Source organism: Hyperolius riggenbachi, chromosome 4 (assembly GCF_040937935.1).
Source record: "Hyperolius riggenbachi isolate aHypRig1 chromosome 4, aHypRig1.pri, whole genome shotgun sequence".
NCBI lineage: Eukaryota > Metazoa > Chordata > Amphibia > Anura > Hyperoliidae > Hyperolius > Hyperolius riggenbachi.
In genome coordinates this window covers 453,416,550-453,435,159 of record NC_090649.1, presented here as the reverse complement: position 1 = coordinate 453,435,159, position 18,610 = coordinate 453,416,550, and the positions used below count along the sequence as shown (strand labels likewise).

The window sequence follows — 18,610 nt, the reverse complement described above, 5'->3', positions numbered from 1 at the left end:
CTCCGTGAGGAAAATTAGCGTCGATCGCCCGCGGGTAGGGAGCGCGTCGCTAGCGGTGTTCGAGTACCCGACGACCGATGCAATAGAGCCGCATACATTACCTGCTCCGCCGGCACGTCTACGCCCGGTCACCGCTGCTCCGTGTCCGCGCTGGTCTCCGGCATGCTTCAGTTCCTCCTGCCCGGCAGGAAGTTTAAACAGTAGAGGGCGCTCTACTGTTTAAACTTCCTGCGGGGCAGGAAGAAGTGAAGCATGCTGGAGACGGAGAAGAGCGGAGAGAGACCCGGGAGTCGCGCCGGCGGAGCAGGAAATGTATGCGGGCGGGGGGAGCGGCGGCAGCACCACCACCAAAACAGATTGTGAACGGTTTCAGGCTGAAATCGGTTCACAATCTGTTTGCAGTAGAGGTAGCCATATGATCCCTCTCTGATCAGATTCGGTCAGATAGGGATCTGTCAGTTGGTCGAATCTGATGGCAAATCGACCAGTGTATGGCTACCTTTAGTCTCTGCATCAGACTGTAACATTCCTGGGATTGAAGTGAACCCGAGGTGAGAGTGATATGGGGGCTGCCATATTTATTTCCTTTTAAACAATACCAGTTGCCTGGCTGTCCTGCTGATCTCTTTGGCTGCAGTAGTGCCTGAATCAAACCAAAAATAAGCATGCAGCTAATCTTGTCAGTTCCAACAATATTGTCAGAAACACCTGATCTGCTGCATGCTTGTTCAGGTCTGTGGTTAAAAGTATTAGAGGCAAAGGATCAGCAGCACTGCCAAGGTCAAAATCGCGGGTCCTGCAGCATTTGTGAAGTGTTTGTGCTTCAATACAAAGTATAGGATTGCTGCAAAATCGCTTTTCAGTCGCTGTACAAAGCGATTTTGCAGTGATTTTACTACCCAGTACCAAAAAAAAAAAAAAAGAAGAAAAAAAACCTGTACAGTCGCTAGCATTACATTTAAAATTGCATAGATAGAGTTGGGAACTGCAGCAAAAATCGGTTTCAAAAGCAGTCATCGATCGTGATTCAAACTTTCTAGGTGGTGCCAGCACTAACATTCTTATTTTTTTATTATGATAGAGATTTGAAAGATAATATTGCAGATGAGTTATCTGTGAAACCTTGGGAGCCCGTAGTCCGAGTCCAGGGCCGGATTTACCATAAGGCACTATAGGCACATGCCTACAGGCACCTGATGATGGAAAGGCAGCTCACTCCCCTCCCATAGTGCCTCCCTCCCTCCTTCCCTGTGCGGAGTCCTGAGCTGAGTATAAATGAGAGGTTGCTCCCCCAGCTCTGGGCATCCCACTGATGAGCTCTCCCTTCAGTAGGGGGTACCACTAGCTACTTAATACTGAGGGTGCTTTTAGATACCTAATGTTATGGGGTACCCGTAGCTGCCTATGGTGGGCAAGGGAAGTAAGGGAGAAGTGACAGCTAGGACAGGCAGCACACGTGTGGTGTGGGTCGGCTTGGTTTTGTAGGTTCACAGAGGGCGAAGTCTAGGATGCCAGGACATCTGTGCCTATAGGCTGCTGTGAGGTAAATCCAGGCCTGAGTCCGGCACTGAATGAAGCTATGTTATGTTTTTCTTTCAGGCGGAGATTCTGACTGGAATCCCAGTGAGCGGCCCACAGGATGCCGGGAGTGCGGGATCTGCACTGCTGCAGAGGGGATGCCATGTGGTCCTGGTGACACTTGGAGGAGAAGGGTGTGTCATTGTCTCAAAGGACGACCCCACCCCTAAGCACGTATCAACCAATAAGGTCACAGCGGTTGACACAACGGTAGGAGCTACTCACAGATTTATTTTATATCCACTGATCAGTCTTCTTTCTTCTTGCTGGTGTTACATGGGTTATCCTCAGTCAGGAGAGAAGTGGACTGGGGTCTTCAAGGTTCTCCAATAGGTAGCATGGTGTGTGCTCAGTAGCAAGCAGCACCTGGCTTTATAAATGGCTGCAGAAAAAAAGCCTCTGTGCATAAGGCATAGCTTGTGCAACTGCATCTGCAGTACCAGAAATAGCAAGAGCTGAAACAAACTACAGTATCTACACTACCTCTTCCTCTCACTAAAGTCCTGTACACATGGCTGACTCAAGTAGGCTGAGACTGCTGATAATGACCGTCCCAGCCAATAATCAGTCGTGTATACGGAGGCGCCTGATCCCCGTCACACAAGTAATTTGCCCATCGGATCGACTCACCCCCAGCGACGGCCAACTTCATTGTTTCCGCCGCCCGCCGCGTTATGTCACGCACACGCCGCTATGGCGTCCCTCCACCCCCAGCAATACAGCGCATCATCAGCTACACAGCTCACATGCGTTTGTTCAGCTGAGCCCAGCAATGTCGCCCAAGGAGATTGGGCACTGAACCCCAGCGGGCGACCTCAGTAGTTTAATGTGTATGCACCCAAACTGATAATGCTAATGCAATGCTATGGGGGAATTTTACAAAATCACATCGTTCCAGTGTGCACACACAGATAGGATAACATTAGTAAGAGCTTTTAAAGGACACCGGAGGTGAAAATAAACGAATGAAATAAACTATTGTATCGATCTTCCCTCTCCTAAAAATGACTTTTTAAGATATTCCACAGTTTTATCTTATGTTTAAATCTACTTTTTATTGATTTTGCTCAATGACATATTCATTGAAGTATGCCAGAGCTAAAATCTATGAACTATTGTCCCTTTTTATCTCTTTCCTGCTCTCATAAGCCATTTTCTGCTAGGAAAGTGTTTTATAGTTGGAATTTCTTATCCGTGAGGGTCAAACTGTAGTCACTTCATGTCAGGAGTCAGGACTGAGTCAGCCACTTGCATACCTGATATTTAACTCTTTCAGGCAGAGAAAGGAAAAAAGCAACACAGCATAGTTATTTGTGTGCTAGGCACTGTACATACCCATGTCTGTCCCATCATGTCACATGTCACCTCGGGTATCCTTTAAAATCACAAAATTCTTAGAAAAACTCTTGTAGTGTGCACCAGCCCTAAGAGACATTGGCTCACATAAAAATGCTTACGTGTTACCGGGCGCCACATATAGGCTGATTCATGCCCATAGGAAAGGGGGTAGGTGGTGGCCACACATGGGGGGGGGGGCTGTCTGTGCCGCTCCTCCAACCTCCCTGGGCTGCAGGTGTGTGTGGCGCTTCCAGGCAATGTGCATGCTTGGGGTGCTTCCTGTACTGTTCCCCTTTCCTGGGGACATGAGGCGGCCTACACTCAGCGCACACTGTTTTTTGTGTGACGGAAGCACATGTGTAGACGGATCCTATATTTAGCGTAGGATCTGTTTACACTTGCTAATGTCAAAGCGAGAGCGAAACATCACAATTTTTCCGGAGACCACAAACGTTGTGGATGTTCATGGACTCAGTGCTAGCCTATGATAACGGGCAGTGTCCATTCTCACTAGGCTGATTTCCCCCTCTGATCCGAACCTCCTCACCTGTCTTCTGCGTCTTTGGCTGCCATTTGGGTGCCCCGTGCACACTGACCGCTGCTGGGCTCAGGGACTAGCGCCGCTGTCGTTGTGCAGAACATATAGCTCCCTATATGTCACTATGACCTGGCGAGGTTGGCATCTGCCACGGAGGGGACCCCGGAGCTTCAGCGAGGGACAGATAGGCTGACGGGCTGGAGAAATCCCCAGGTAAATAGATCTTGTTTTTTTATTTAGCTCAGACTTGTCCTTTAAGCTGCTTGTGGAAAAAAATAAGATTCTTGACAAATGCCTATAAACTAAACTTAAAGAACAAGCGACACCCATGCTAACCTAGAAATAAAAAACACATATATAAGTAGATAAATACTATTTCTACTTGCATAACAGATGTATTGCATGGACCAAGTAATGATTCCTGTGAATTTTATAAAGGAAAAGCAGAAAATCCTATTCTAGGCAGTGGCCATCTTGCCAAGCTAATGCTGACATCATATCCTCCCTGACTCTTGTTTTCCCCCCTCCCTTCTCTTGCTCATTGTGTATTCATTAGCTGCCCAGAGGTGTATCTAGAGGGGTACAGGCATGGCTTGTGCCATGGGCGCCACAGCACCATGGGCCCCATGACTTCCTCCGCCTCCCTCAATCTTCACCACCATACTGAAGGATGCCTCTCAGGCATTTTTATCTGCTTTTAGACTAGAGGACATCTCTCACTACCTACACTGGGGGAGTCTACTTATACTGGAGGACACCTGCCAAATCTATACTGGGGGGGGGGGGGGGGTTACCTCTTATTACCTATACTGAGGGACTACTTATACTGGTGGGATACCTCTTACCACTTTTGCTAAAGAAGGCTACTTATACTGGGGAGACATCTCTAACTACATATACTGGGAGGGCAACGTAAACATGGGTCTACTTATACTGGGTGAACTACCTCTGGCTGCCTATACTAGGGTGCTACCTCTGGTTACTTTTACTTGGGGGTTAACTCTAGCAACCTATACTGGGGAGACTTGTATCATTGCAAGAAAAGAAGCTGTTATTATGGGAAAAGGTGGTCTGATGGGGGAAGGGGGCGCAATTTCAGTGTTTGCCATAGGCACTATGTCACCCAGATACGCCCCTGATCTGCCCTCCTCCCAGAGTCTTCAGACACTCCCACTGAGGTGTATACTAGGAACTACACTGTCTTATCCTCCAATCTCTGAGTCACCTCAGCCTTGCTTGTAAACACAAGTAGTGATGGGAATTCCGGCTCTTCTCAGAGAATCGGCTCTTCTGAATCGGCTCCCATTAAAGAGCCGGCTCTTACGGCTCTGAATCGGCTCTTAATTACGGAGCAAAGCAGAGCTAAAAGGGACGGCTGAGGCATCGGCTCTTCTCAGAGTGAGCATCGGCTCCTCTGATTCACTTCAAAGAGCCGGCTCTTAGAGCCGGCTCGTTCGCGAACGACCCATCACTAAACACAAGTTATCAGATAAGCAGCTAGGCATGGAAATAAATGGAAGAAGAGGAATATATTATAGATAAAAAGAACTCCCAGCATTCAACTCTTTGGCACTGTTTGGCACTAGGGCCAGTGCTCATAAAGTGTGTGATAACTACAAACCATAACAGCACAAAAAGTTTTGCAAGTTTTGAATGCAGGATTAGCATCTTTATCACTTAATACACTCAGACCAGTTGCTGTTGAAATTTGATTTTTATGGTGACATTACCGCTTTAATTAAGGCATTTTTTTTTACTTACCCGGGGCTTCCTCCAGCCCCATAAGCATGGATGTGTCCCTCGCCGTCCTCCTACGATGGCCCGTTCAGCCACGGTGAGCCCCTGTAAGCGGCTCAGTGAAGTCAGCGGCGGACCTTCTGTGCAATATCAGAAGGCCCCGGCTGACAATACTCAGTCAGACTGAGCCCGACTGAGCCGCTTAACGGGAGTTGACGGTGGCTGAACGGGAGATCGCAGGAGGAGGGCGAGGGACACATCCATGCTTATGGCGCTGGAGGAAGCCCCGGGTAAGCAAAAAAAAATGCCTTAAAGGGATACTGTAGGGGGGTCGGGGGAAAATGAGCTGAACTTACCCGGGGCTTCTAATAGTCCCCCGCAGATATCCTGTGCCCGCACAGCCGCTCACCGATGCTCCGGCCCCGCCTCCGGTTCACTTCTGGAATTTCTGACTTTAAAGTCAGAAAATCACTGCGCCTGCGTTGCCGTGTCCTCGATCCCGCTGATGTCATCAAGAGCGCACAGCGCAGGCCCAGTATGGTCTGTGTCTGCGCAGTACACTCCTGGTGACATCAGCGGGAGCGAGGACACGGCAACGCAGGCGCAGTGGTTTTTCTGACTTTAAAGTCAGAAATTCCAGAAGTAAACCGGAGGCGGGGCCGGAGCATTGGGGAGTGGCTGCGCCAACACAGGATGTCTGTGGGGGACCATTAGAAGCCCCGGGTAAGTTCAGCTCATTTTCCCCCGACCCCACTACAGCATCCCTTTAAGAATCAGCTCTGAGTTTCTTTATGGTGGCCATACATCTCTCAATCTGCCACCAGATCGGCCATCAGATAGACTTCTTTCTGATCAAATCTGTCCAGAACGAGAACTATTGTCTGCCCACACACTGCAGACAGATTTTAGTATGGAAGGTATTGGAAATCACCCTAGAAAACCTCCGCCCCAAGAGCATGCCCCCCTCCTTCCCTGGCCTGTGGTTTGTGTTGCAGGTTCATGTGTATTGAAGACAGTACATGCAGTGGTGTCACATGGTACAGGCGCTTGCAGTGGCAAGTCAAAAAGACTCACCACAGATCCAGAGGATACTTTTGGGGACACCAGCAGAGGGTCCATCAGTCATCGGGAAATCGAATGCTGTTGCCACTGTTCACCCATTCGAGCCCTTGCAATCAAGATTTTACAGCATGCTCGATTTATTGTTTCTATTGATATCAGTGGGAAATCAATCAAAACGATCAGTCGGACGGCCATGTTGTGGTATCGATCACTGCCAGATTTGATCATTATGATTGAATCGGTCGAATATTGATACTGTAAATCAAGTGATGTAATAGCATGCCTATCCATAGGGAGTAAAAGTAATACTTGCCTCTCCAGGGGGCTTTCCTCCCCTCTCCCCCACCATCTCCATCCTAGTGGTAAAGATTCCTGAGCCTCTGAAATATACCAGCCTTGCCCTTTCCTGCACTTGGCTCTGTGGAGCAACTTTGAATGAAGTGGCAGCTAGATGGTCACCAGGAGGAGAGGGATGGATGGACATGGCTGGACGGAGACACATCAGGTAAGATGCAGCGCAGAAGAGGACACGAGGACCAGCAAGGACCAGCATGAGCGTTCCTGCAGAGGTAAGTATCCTCTGTTACCCCCGCAGGTTCATTTTATATTTCATCCAGAATTCTACTTTACAATAAAGAATAATAGCCAAAAGCATTGCAGAGACAGCAGCAGCATAGCTTCATGTGAGTGCGGTACTGCCCCCTGCTGGCGGCTCAAAGGGCCGCACCCGCTGCCTCTCCCTGTGATTAAACAAATCCCCTGACAGCCTGTCAAGTTCCACACTAACCTGTAATTACCAGCAATGCCCCCCTGACTCTCCAGAACGAAGGACTAAAAATACAGGCAGCCTCCAGAATAGCTGTGCTTACTGGAATTAGCCGCAGTCAGGGGTCGGGGCAGGCGGCAGGCTGGTTAATAGGCCAGAAGGGCAGAGATATTAACCTCTGCTGGCTTTGAGCTCAGCTCTGCCCCCCCATGGAGGTGACTAATGCAGCCTCCCTCATTACTAAAGGGATAGTGTGTGCACGGTCTTGTTTGTTTTTATTGTCATTCAGTGAGAGTGAGAATTGCCCCCTTTATAGCAGAACATTTGTCTCTTTTGTGGGCAGCATTCACCAAAGGCAGTTCATTTTGTTTGGTAAAGATTCACAAAAGATTTTCCGTATGAGGCAAAAGTAATTTACCGAACAAACATGCCTCAATTCACTAAACCCTGCTCAGTAGGGGGTTGATTCACTATAACAAATAGAGTGCCTTATCAGAGTTAACATGCCTTATCAGAGTAGCATAGCGAGCGCTACGAACTTATGTCTGCTAATTGCCAATGACAAGAGCTCCACTCCTCCTGCCCTGACCCCTTGCGGGTCCAATCACTTTAAATCACTGTCAAGTTTCCTGTCAAGTGACAGGCAGCCTATTGGGCCAATAAAAGTGTGGGGATAATGTCCTTTAAAGGGATTGGATCCGCAGGGGCTCAGGGAAGGACAAGTGGAGTTCTCGTGATTGCCAATTTGCAGGAATAAGTTCAAAGTGCTCGCTATGTTACTCTGATAAGGCATGTCAACTCTGATAAGGTATGTTAACTCTGATGCGGCATGCTGTTTGTTATAGTGAATCAGCCCCTAAGCCTCACTTACCATCCGTGTAGCAGGTCAGCGGTGAGGCAGGGAGCTGTGTGTATGAGTCGGGTGTTTTCTGTTCAGTACATCCCCAACATCCCTTTAGGTGTGCTGCAGCCACCCCCCTGAATTATTCTGTAAAAGGATATACAGATGTCCACATCTAAAGGGATGCAGAAAAGCCTCATTAAAAAGTCACCTTCCTCTGCTTTGATACAGTGAAAGACCCGCCTTCCTCCATATCAGATCAAATCGGCTCAAGAAGTAGGGCTGTGTGAGGCTGTGTGTGCAAGGCTGTCTGTCCAATCTACCTCACAGAGACAGCATGGAGAAAGCGAGTTATCGGCTGCTATGAGCTGGAGAAAAATACTGAACACTTTTGCCCGGTTTACTGAATGCGGAAAACTTTGTGAATTGCAATCTCTTGACGTTTCCTGAGGTAGTTAACGCACAAGTCAGTCATCTACCCCACTAGTAGGTCATTCTAATTGTATGTGCGGTAATTGGTTTAGTGAATTGGAATTTGGGAAGGTGATTGGAAAAATCAGCTGCTTTCTGCATTACCGAATGTGGTAATGCTTAGCGAATGCTACCCTATGGGCTCTATTCACTAAGGGCAGTTAGGTAAAATGCCGCATTCAGTATGTTACACTTTTTTTTTATCAAATTCACTAAAGATCTTCCACATGAGGCAAAAGTTCAGTAACTTACCGAACAAACATGTCTCAACTCACTAAGCCCTGCTCAATAAGTGTCACTTACCAGCTGTGGAGCAGGTCAGCGGTGAGGCAGGGTGTGTATGGGCTGGTGAACACCCGGAGCGGTTCTGGAGCGTTTTTTAAAACGCTGGCAGGGGGAAAACCGCTTGGCTAATGATAGTGAATGGGATGGTGCACACCTGAGCGGTTCGTTTTTTCCACAAACGCAAACTCAGGGGCTGCAGCATTTTTTAGATTTCTGAGGTGTTTCTGCCTCAATGTTAAACTATAGGAAAGTGGAAAACCGCTCTGAAAAACGCTAGATCAGAGCGGTTTTCCAGGCGTTTTTGTTACAGAAGCTGTTCAGTAACAGCTTTACTGTAACAATATATGAAATCTGCTACACAAAAACGCTCCAAAAAAAGCTAGGCATGTTTAGAAAACCTCTCTAAACATGCCTAGAATCGCTCTGAAATCTGCTTCAAAAACCTCTAGCGGTTTGCGGATGTGCTAGAGGTTTTTGGTGTGCACTAAGGCCTGGGGCACACCAGAGGAGTTTTTCTGAGCGTTTTGAGTTTTTAAATCTGCTGCTAATGTTATCCTATGTGTCTGTGCACACTGGAGCAATGAGGTTTTGTAAAAAACCCATAGCATTACATTGGGAAGAGCTTTTAGAGGTTTCAAAAGCTCTTCCCAATGTAATGCTATGGGTTTTTTACAAAACCTCATTGCTCCAGGGTGCACAGACACATAGGATAACATTAGCAGCAGATTTAAAAACTCAAAACGCTCAGAAAAACTCCTCTGGTGTGCCCCAGGCCTAATGCTACGTACACACATGCGACAACGATCGTTCGTTGAGAACGACGAACGAACTTTTAATTGATGAAAGAACGACCTAAGTAAAGTTAGTTTTAAAAGGTGTGTAACGATCTGATCGTTAGAACGAACGTTACATCACGTAAAAGCAACTATTGCGCATGCGCATAAAAATGAGAAGTTTCATGGAGAAATAGTGAAATGCGCATGTCAAGCCTAGTACGAACGATCGTTTCCAACGATGTACTACTTTTGCAAACGATCGTCGTTGGTTAAAATCCGCCGAGACAGAACTTTCTTTTGTAGCGATTTGGCTCGTTCGTCGTTTGCCTTAATAGTCGGTGGTTCGTTTTTTGTAACGATCGTCGTTGGTAAAGATCGGGGAACGATTGTTACAAACGACTATAGTCGCATGTGTGTACGCACCTTAAGAGTCGGAATTTTCTGTCCAGTGCATCTCTGACATTCCTTTAGATGTGCTGCAGCCACCAGGTGAAGCTCTTCGGCATGCCAGAATACAGATTTTCACATCTAAAGGGATGCAGAAAAGCTTCAAAAATGTCTCTTTCCTCTGCTCTGTGAAAGTGAAGACCCACCCATTACCGTGTCGCATCAAATCAAAGTGAGAAGCAGGGCTGTGTGGCTTTCCTATTGCATGCCTGGCTGTCTGACAAATCTACCACACAGAGAGAGCGAGTTACTTTTGCAACCCACTGTATATATCTCACAGGAACCGACATCTTTAGTCCTGTCAGGTGATCTCTGCGTAACATTTGTTTTTTAGAATTCCGAAGCCAGTACAAAATATACCTGGTGTCCCAGAATGCTCTGGGAGGACAATTCCACATAGCTAAACAGCCTAGGCCAAGCCTCAGTGGGAGGGCGGGGCTACATGCCTATATACAGTATATAGTGTTTCTGATGCTGAAACCAGGAAAATTACCATAAAAGTACATATCCTGATTAATTTACTAGCTTCTACTCTATGTCACTACAGTGCCTCTTTCACTTTAAATAGAACCTTATCGGACAAGGGACAGTGATATTGTGTTTGTTGGTTTTTTTCCAGGGATTCCAGATTCTTCCCACATCTCAAAAACATCCTGCTAGGTTATTAAAGGTCAACTGAAGTAAGAGTGATATGGAGGCTGCCATATTTATTTTCTTTTATACGGCCCTGGCGGCCCTGCTGATCTATTTGGCTGCAGTAGTATCTGAATCACACCAGAAACAGGCATGCAACTAATCTTGTCAGATCTGACAATAATGTCAGAAACAGCTTATCTGCTGTATGCTTGTTCAGGGACTATGGCTAAAAGTACTAGCGGCAGAGGATCAGCATGGCTGCCAGGCAACTGTAGCCATATCAGTCTTGCTATAGTTGTTCTTTAAGCTCTCATTGAAACTGGCTATAGACACACACTAGATGAAGCTAGGCCACAAATGAAGCCTCTGCTGAGAATCGAGCTCGTGTACAGTGCCCCCCCATATGCCTAGAATTTTGTTCGTAAGTCACCCTGCCCCCTGGGTGACATCACACGCATAGCAACAGAACATGTCGCTAGGCTAGAGGCTAGTGACACATCTATTTAGACACATCTCGACCTCGAACTGTCCACGAGGGATTGATCCCTTGCTACCAACATCCCTCATACAAGTGTACGAGGCTTATGACACTAAGGAACAGTTTGTGTCATGAATTGTCGGCTGTTTACTTGGGCACTGTAAATATGCACTAATAACGATAAGATATTATCCGGAGTTCCCCTTTAGGGACAGCTGTCTGTAGTGTTGCAGCTGCCAGTACACCTCAGGCACATGGCACCAGGTCAGGTGATGGGGTCAGGCTGCGGGTGAAAGGTTTACATTGCAGCTGATCTAGCTCCTGGCACCTTCACACACAAGGCCAGATGTGAGATGTTTGTGGTTTTTCGGTGCGAAGAGGACCTTTCTCGCTGAAGCAGCAACAGGGAAAGTGAGCCAACAGCTGAACTCCAAATAGATAACAGAGTTCTGTTCAGACCAGCAAACTTCTGCTTTCCCCTTTGTCTGTTTGAATGTTGTGGTTAAACCGACCTGGCTTTCCAAGGCCGGGCCCCGCTGACTCATCCCTGGTTTGTGTGGATCAGCAAGAAGTTGGTCTGTGGTTTTTGCCCGTGTTTTTCGAATTGCTGCCTTTCATAATTAGCGTAGGTTGAGCAACGTGTACAATGGGGGCTTTTGTCTGATGCCCCCTCCTCCTCTCTCTCTAGCAGATAGGGATGGACAGACACAGATGGTGGGATACAGACTCCTCAGGAATTATTGCTGTCTATGATCGTAAAACTCTGAAGGCTTATGATTGCCCATCAGACAGCTGACCACAGGCTGTAAGCTCACAACACTGCAGTGCAACCAGCCCCAACACCTTTCTGCAATTACCTCTAACCTGCTGGTTATCACCCAAATGGGTTACTTCTGGAGCTTGGAATATAACATAACTGGGGAACCAGGAAATTTGTGCGCCTGGGGCCAATGGACTATTTGGGTGCCCGATAGGCACTTATGCAAAATATTGGCTATTGGGCACCAAAGAAGAAATTTGGGCGCTTGATAAATGGCAGGCGCCAGGCCCGTCCAAACGAATTTTTTTATTTTGAGAATTAGTGGTTTGCTAAATATCGTTTTGTATTTCATTTTCAGAATTATAATATCGTAAATTATCGTTTTGAACTTTATTATCTTAGAAATGTAACACTTTTTGTTATAACATTATTTGCAGCAGAGAAAGAGGGTTTTAGGGTAAGATGACAGGAAGGGGCTGGTGACTTACGGGCAGGGGGGCAGGTGACCTGTGAACAGTGGGGAAATGACCTGGGAGCAAGGGTGGGTGGGGGGCAGGTGACATGTGGGCAGTGGGGACATGACCTGGGGGCAAGGAACGCAGGTGACTTGTGGACAGTGGGGACATGACCTGGGGGCAAGGGGGAGGGGGCACATGACCTGTGGGCAGGGAACAGTGACTGGCAGGACTGGGACCACAGGGAGGGGATGGCCTGCTTATTCTCCAGGAGGTGAGGAAGTGGACGTACGGTATAAACTCTAAAGTCAGTCTCCTTGTCAGGGAATTGCTACTCTTGGGACCACCCAGAAATAATTGCAGCCTCATCGCTGTAGATCTGCTCAGTCAGGTCAGAGCCGCGCTGCGTTGGTGAAAAGTATCATTACATACAAGAAAGAGAGACAGCCTGTGGTCATACAGCAGCGGCCACACATTGCATCTGACACTGTGTGTGATAATCTGTCCCTGGAGTGCATGAACACTGCATGAGGGGATGCACTTCACTGCGAATCTGCCTCCGACACTGTGTGTGTAACAAAAATGGTCATGTTTAAAGCAAACCTGTGACTTTAAAAGGAGAAACAGTCATATACTTACCTCTGTAGAGAGAGGCCTCTGGGTCCTCCAGATGCTTCCCACATCCTCTTCAAGACCACCGATCCATCGCTGGACCCTCAGGAAGTTTCCGGCTGCACTTCTGTTTGTGAACGAGCGCAGCCACTCTGCGCAAGATGCCTCAGACCTGTGCAGTAACATGGAGCCACCCAGGCTCGGCGGAAAAAGCCAAGCTGAACCGCTCCATGCTGCTGCCCAGGCGCAAGGGGTACTGAGACTGTGTAGTTTGGCAACACTCGCTCATGGACAGGAGCACTCCCGCGGGCATCTCTTGACAAGACCCCGCCAAAAAGGTTCTGGGGGGTCCCAGCACTGCATCGGTGGAGGCAAAAAGGGCGGGGAAATCTTCGGGATTATCCAGAGGCTTCTCTCTACTAAGTATCTAAATCGGGCACTTGTTTCCCTACAGGTACACTTTAATACAGAAATGGTGACAGGGCCTCTTTATACTCCCAATATAGAGAGCAGAAATCCCATAAGCTCTATTAATGACAGATCGCTCTTCACTCTAATAACACCCATTGCTGTGATGGATGAGAGCTGACACTTGTCCCCCGGCGAATGGATGAGTCGGGGATGAGACATCGACCACAATCACCACAACATGCCGGGGCAACGCCTCGCCCAATCCCAGAGCCGCAATCTCCTTCCATTCCTCTATATCACAGCTGCCAAACACACAGGTGCTCACAGGCCGCCCCAATCATCATCACACCCACATGTCAATATAGCTAACATGGTGACACACTGACACCCCTGCTGTAGTCATTTATGTAACTGCCACAGAACAAAATCCATTATAATATACTTTGTGTCGTGGTCTAGTGGTCTAATGGCTTACCATTAGACCACGCTCTCTCCTGGATATCTTTCTACCTCTCTGGAAGGTCTTTCACTGTTTCTTATTCAGATCAGGCCTCCTCTTCACATCCTCTTCTGGTATGGGTACCTCAAGGCTCTGTCCTCGGTCCCCTCCTGTTTGCCATCTACATGCACGGTCTTGGTAACTTAATCAACTCATTTGGTTTTCAATACCACCTATACTGTATGCAGATGGTACACAACTGTACCTCTCGGCCCAAGACCTTAACTCCCTCCTCACACGGGTTCCCGACTGCCTGTCCGCTATATCCTCTTTCATGTCCTCTTGCTTCTTAAAACTTAATATGAATAAAACAGAACTAATAGTCTTTCCACCATCTCTAGCCACCTCTTTGCCTGATATTACAATAAATGTTAACAACACGTCTATAACTTCAGTTCCCAAAGCACGGTGCTTAGGGGTAATATTTGATTCTTCTCTCTCATTTATTCCTCACATTAACTTCCTAACCAGCTCCTGTCATCTCCAACTCAAAAACATAGCACACATCCGACCTTTTCTCTCCCATGACACAACAAAATGTTAGCACATGCTCTTATTATATTTTGTTTGGACTATTGCAATATATTGCTTGGTGGACTTTCAACTAACCGACTAGCACCGCTCCAATCTGTACTGAACTCTGCTGCTCCACTCATTCGCTGTACATTCATTGTACAGCGCCACAGAATATGTTGGCGCTTTATAAATAAATAATAATAATAATTATGTATTTATATAGCACTAACATCTTCTGCAGCACTTTACAGAGTACATAGTCATGTCACTGACTGTCCTCAGAGGAGCTCACAATCTGATCCTACCATAGTCCTAGTGTAATGTCCTACCATATTATTATTATTATGTATTTATATAGCACTCACATCTTCCGCAGCTCACAATCTAATCCCTACCATAGTCATAGTCTAAAGTCCTACCGTATTATTTTAATATACTTACAGTATATAGCACTGACCTCTTCTGCAGCGCTTTACAGAGTACATAGTCAACAACAACAACAATGAACCATTTAAAAAGCTCCTTTTTTTCTGTTGGACTCAAAGCGCATGAGCTTATCTAAGATCAGTACATAGTGATCTGTTACAAGGAAAAAAAAAGATAGGTGATCATGATTTAGGGCCCGTTTCCACTATCGCGAATTCACATGCGTTTGCCGCATGCAAATTCGTATAGCCAGTACAAGTGGATGGGACTGTTTCCACTTGTCAGGATTCCTTTGCGTTTTTCTGTGGAGAAAAAATCTGCACGGCAGAGCCATCCGAAAATTCGCATACCGCTATGCGAATCGCATACAATGTATTTAATAGGGAATTTCGCATGCGGCGTTGGTTTGCAAATTTTCATGCGAATTTGCATGCTATTTCGCATGGAATCAATGGAAAAGCACACAGGCACTGCCATGGTTAAATTCGCATACATTGCCATCCATGCGAAATCGTATGCGAATTCGCATACAACCGCATGCAAATTTTTACCGCATCGATTCCCACCGCACAAGTGGAAACGGGCCCTCAAACGTGTCTAGGGATGGAGTTTTATTGATTGGGTGTGGCAAGGCTTTGCATAGGATAGGGGCAGCAGGACAGAACAATCTCTGGCTCCAATGATTTGTAGTTGGATACTGGAGGTGGTTTTTGATACAGGAGGTGCTCAACTTACTAGATCCTTTTGATCTGAGGTTCTGGAAGGTGTAACGCAGTTGCCACAAATCCTTGAGGTATCCGGGGCCTAGGTCATGTAGGCATTTGAATGTTAGAATCACAACTGTAAAGTGCTGCAGAAGATGTCAGTGCTACATAAATATGTGATTATAATATGGTAGGACATTAACACCTGCCATAATCATAGTCTAGATTGTGAGCTTCTGAGGACAGTCAGTGACATGACTATGTACTCTGTAAAGTGCTGCAGAAGATGTCAGTGCTCTATATATGCATAATACAAATAATATGGTAGGACATTAGACTATGACTATGGTAGGGATTAGATGAGATTATGAGCATCCCATTGACCATCTTTGGTATCAAACATGATTTTCAAGTCACCAAGCATGTTTTCTTACCATAAATACAGCCCGATTATCTCGTAGAATGAGCGTACACATTGCATGTTATCCTGTTCCATGGCCACAAACACCGCTGTGATGTTACAGTAATTGTGTAACGAGAAGGTAAGGAGGCTCACCCCCCTCGCTGCACTATGTATGACTCTTATCCATATTCCCGGCGTGTAATGTGATTGATGGGCGTGACCTCTGAGTGATTCCCGCCGCCCCCCCCCCCCTTCCTCGCAGGTAATCTGACTTCTCTGCAGATAATGGGGGGTCCACCTTGGAGAACATGTCTCCGGTGGTCTATCAATGATCATTGTGCTCTCTAACCACAAGCGGAGGGAAGTATTGGGGAAGAATGTGCCAGTGGTTGAGGCTCTTTGATGTCTATCGGGGCTGGTGAATAGGCCTGTATGATGGCGGCCGGGGGGATTAGCTTGGGAGGTGTCTCATGCTGGAGGAATGTCGGGGTTAATAGCTGACCCCTGACTCCCCGGGTGACTCATGCTGCAGCCATTCAGGAGCACAACTGGAAGATGGAGGTTCCCACAGAGGTCCCATCACCTGAGGAGAAGAATGGCGCCCCCTAGAGTCGCTTTATAAGATATATCAAAGCACAGTCAATGGTATGGCCACAGCCAGGGATGTACCTGCAGCTGCAATGGTTTATTCCTGGGGATGTATTTGGCTCCCTTCACACTTATCTCTGCGTCTGCATCTTTTGAGTTTTTGCATTCGATTCTTCTTTTTTTTTGTTCCGTTTTTATGCAAATTTTCACGTTCCGATTTTTCCATGCATACCAATTGAGTTAATTTACATGAATTTGTATGTAATTATCTTCCATTGACTTGCATTGTATACAACTGGCCTGTCTGGTGTGGGAAAAAAAAGCATAAATGCAAGAAAACTCGCACAACAGCGCATGTCAAATGCAATACCATTAAAGAAAAACAGAGCTATAAAACACATAAGCATTTATACGTACCTGGGGTCTCTTTCAGCTCCCTCCCGAGCTGCTCTGTTCCTCCACTGTCCACCCTGGTGGTTGCGGACTACTGCGCATGTGCGGCCCTGGCCCACCCTGCTGTGGCAAATTTTCCAGCGGCACTAATAACTATTCTCACTCCAAGGCGCTGTACAGTGGGGATAAGGTGCAATTCAGCTCCCAGTTATTGCTGTCAGCCGAATTCCGCTTTTGTATCATAATATGGGCTCTGGCGCCCAAAATTACTCACTGAGCGCCACTATAGCCATAATTTATTTTACAGGCTATGGCGGAGCCTAAATGTCCTTGGCCGCGAAACACCCTTTTTACCTGACTCACTCGGCGGTGCGAATATCCTCAAGTTGATGGTTCTTGCAGCTGTATAAAGATAAACGCACGGGTTTCCCTGGCATTCATGTTTTGGCAACAGAGAGGTGTGCAGATAGACACAGCTACCCTGAGATGTCACACAAATCGGAGCCATTGTGCTTCAATCCTCTGAGTCTTAGAAAATGCTGCCTTTCAGTTCGTATTGTGAAATAAAATCCTCGGCCGTCGCCTTCCAGCCTGACTATCTCACCCATTTCCACTCTTTCATTCTAACTGAGAGTCCCACAGTGGACAGCACTGCCAACAGGAAGCCTCTCTCCACAATGGAGGGCAGGGGGCACCCTCGCAGGGCGGCACGGGAACTCCGGCCAGAGAAGAATCTGCTGGTGAGCTGGAAATATTTATAAATGGTGCAGAGTCTAAACAAGAACAATGAGGGGGAGAATTTTCCAAGGTTATTTTTAAAGCATTTTATGAATGTACTTGGCTTAAATTCTGCATGTTGGTGTCCAGACTACAGACAGGACTCGGCGGTGTCTGAATCCTGTTTTCACCCTCCTCTCCTTCATTTTCCATCCATGAGGAGCACAGAGGCTTGGGAACAGGATTGTGGGAATATGGAGGAGGCCCAGGTGAGCACAGAGGCCTGGAAACAGGATTATGGGAATATGGAGGAGGCCCAGGTGAGCACAGAGGCTTGGGAACACAGGATTGTGGGAATATGGAGGCCCAGGTGAGCACAGAGACATGGGAACAGGATTGTGGGAATATGGAGGAGGCCCAGGTGAGCACAGAGGCCTGGAAACAGGATTGTGGGAATATGGAGGAGGCCCAGGTGAGCACAGAGGGCTGGGAACAGGATTGTGGGAATATGGAGGAGGCCCAGGTGAGTACAGAGGCCTGGGAACAGGATTGTGGGAATATGGAGGAGGCCCAGGTGAGCACAGAGGCCTGGGAACAGGATTGTGGGAATATGGAGGAGGTCCAGGTGAGCACAGAGGCATGGGAACAGGATTGTGGGAATATGGAGGAGGCCCAGGTGAGCACAGAGGCTTGGGAACAGGATTGTGGGAATATGGAGGAGGCCCAGGTGAGCACAGAGGCCTGGGAACAGGATTGTAGGAATGTGGAGTAGGCCCAGGTGAGCACAGAGGCCTGGGAACAGGATTGTGGGAATATGGAGGAGGCCCAGGTGAGCACAGAGGCTTGGGAACAGGATTGTGGGAATATGGAGGAGGCCCAGGTGAGCACAGAGGCCTGGGAACAGGATTGTAGGAATATGGAGTAGGCCCAGGTGAGCACAGAGGCCTGGGAACAGGATTGTGGGAATATGGAGGAGGCCCAGGTGAGCACAGAGGCCTGGGAACAGGATTGTAGGAATATGGAGTAGGCCCAGGTGAGCACAGAGGCCTGGGAACAGGATTGTGGGAATATGGAGGAGGCCCAGGTGAGCACAGAGGCCTGGGAACAGGATTGTGGGAATATGGAGGAGGCCCAGGTGAGTACAGGGGCCTGGGAACAGGATTGTGGGAATAT

At 47.5% G+C, this 18,610-nt stretch overlaps 1 protein-coding gene across 2 annotated transcripts in view; it reads left to right on the top strand.

The window, feature by feature from the left end:
* Positions 1-18,610, top strand: part of RBKS (ribokinase) — a 76,239-nt gene that overhangs the window by 52,380 nt on the left and 5,249 nt on the right. For both annotated transcript variants that reach the window (XM_068232747.1, XM_068232748.1), the window contains exon 8: positions 1,600-1,788. In XM_068232747.1, the coding sequence (XP_068088848.1) occupies positions 1,600-1,788 (189 nt within the window). The remainder of the gene's footprint in view (positions 1-1,599; positions 1,789-18,610) is intronic.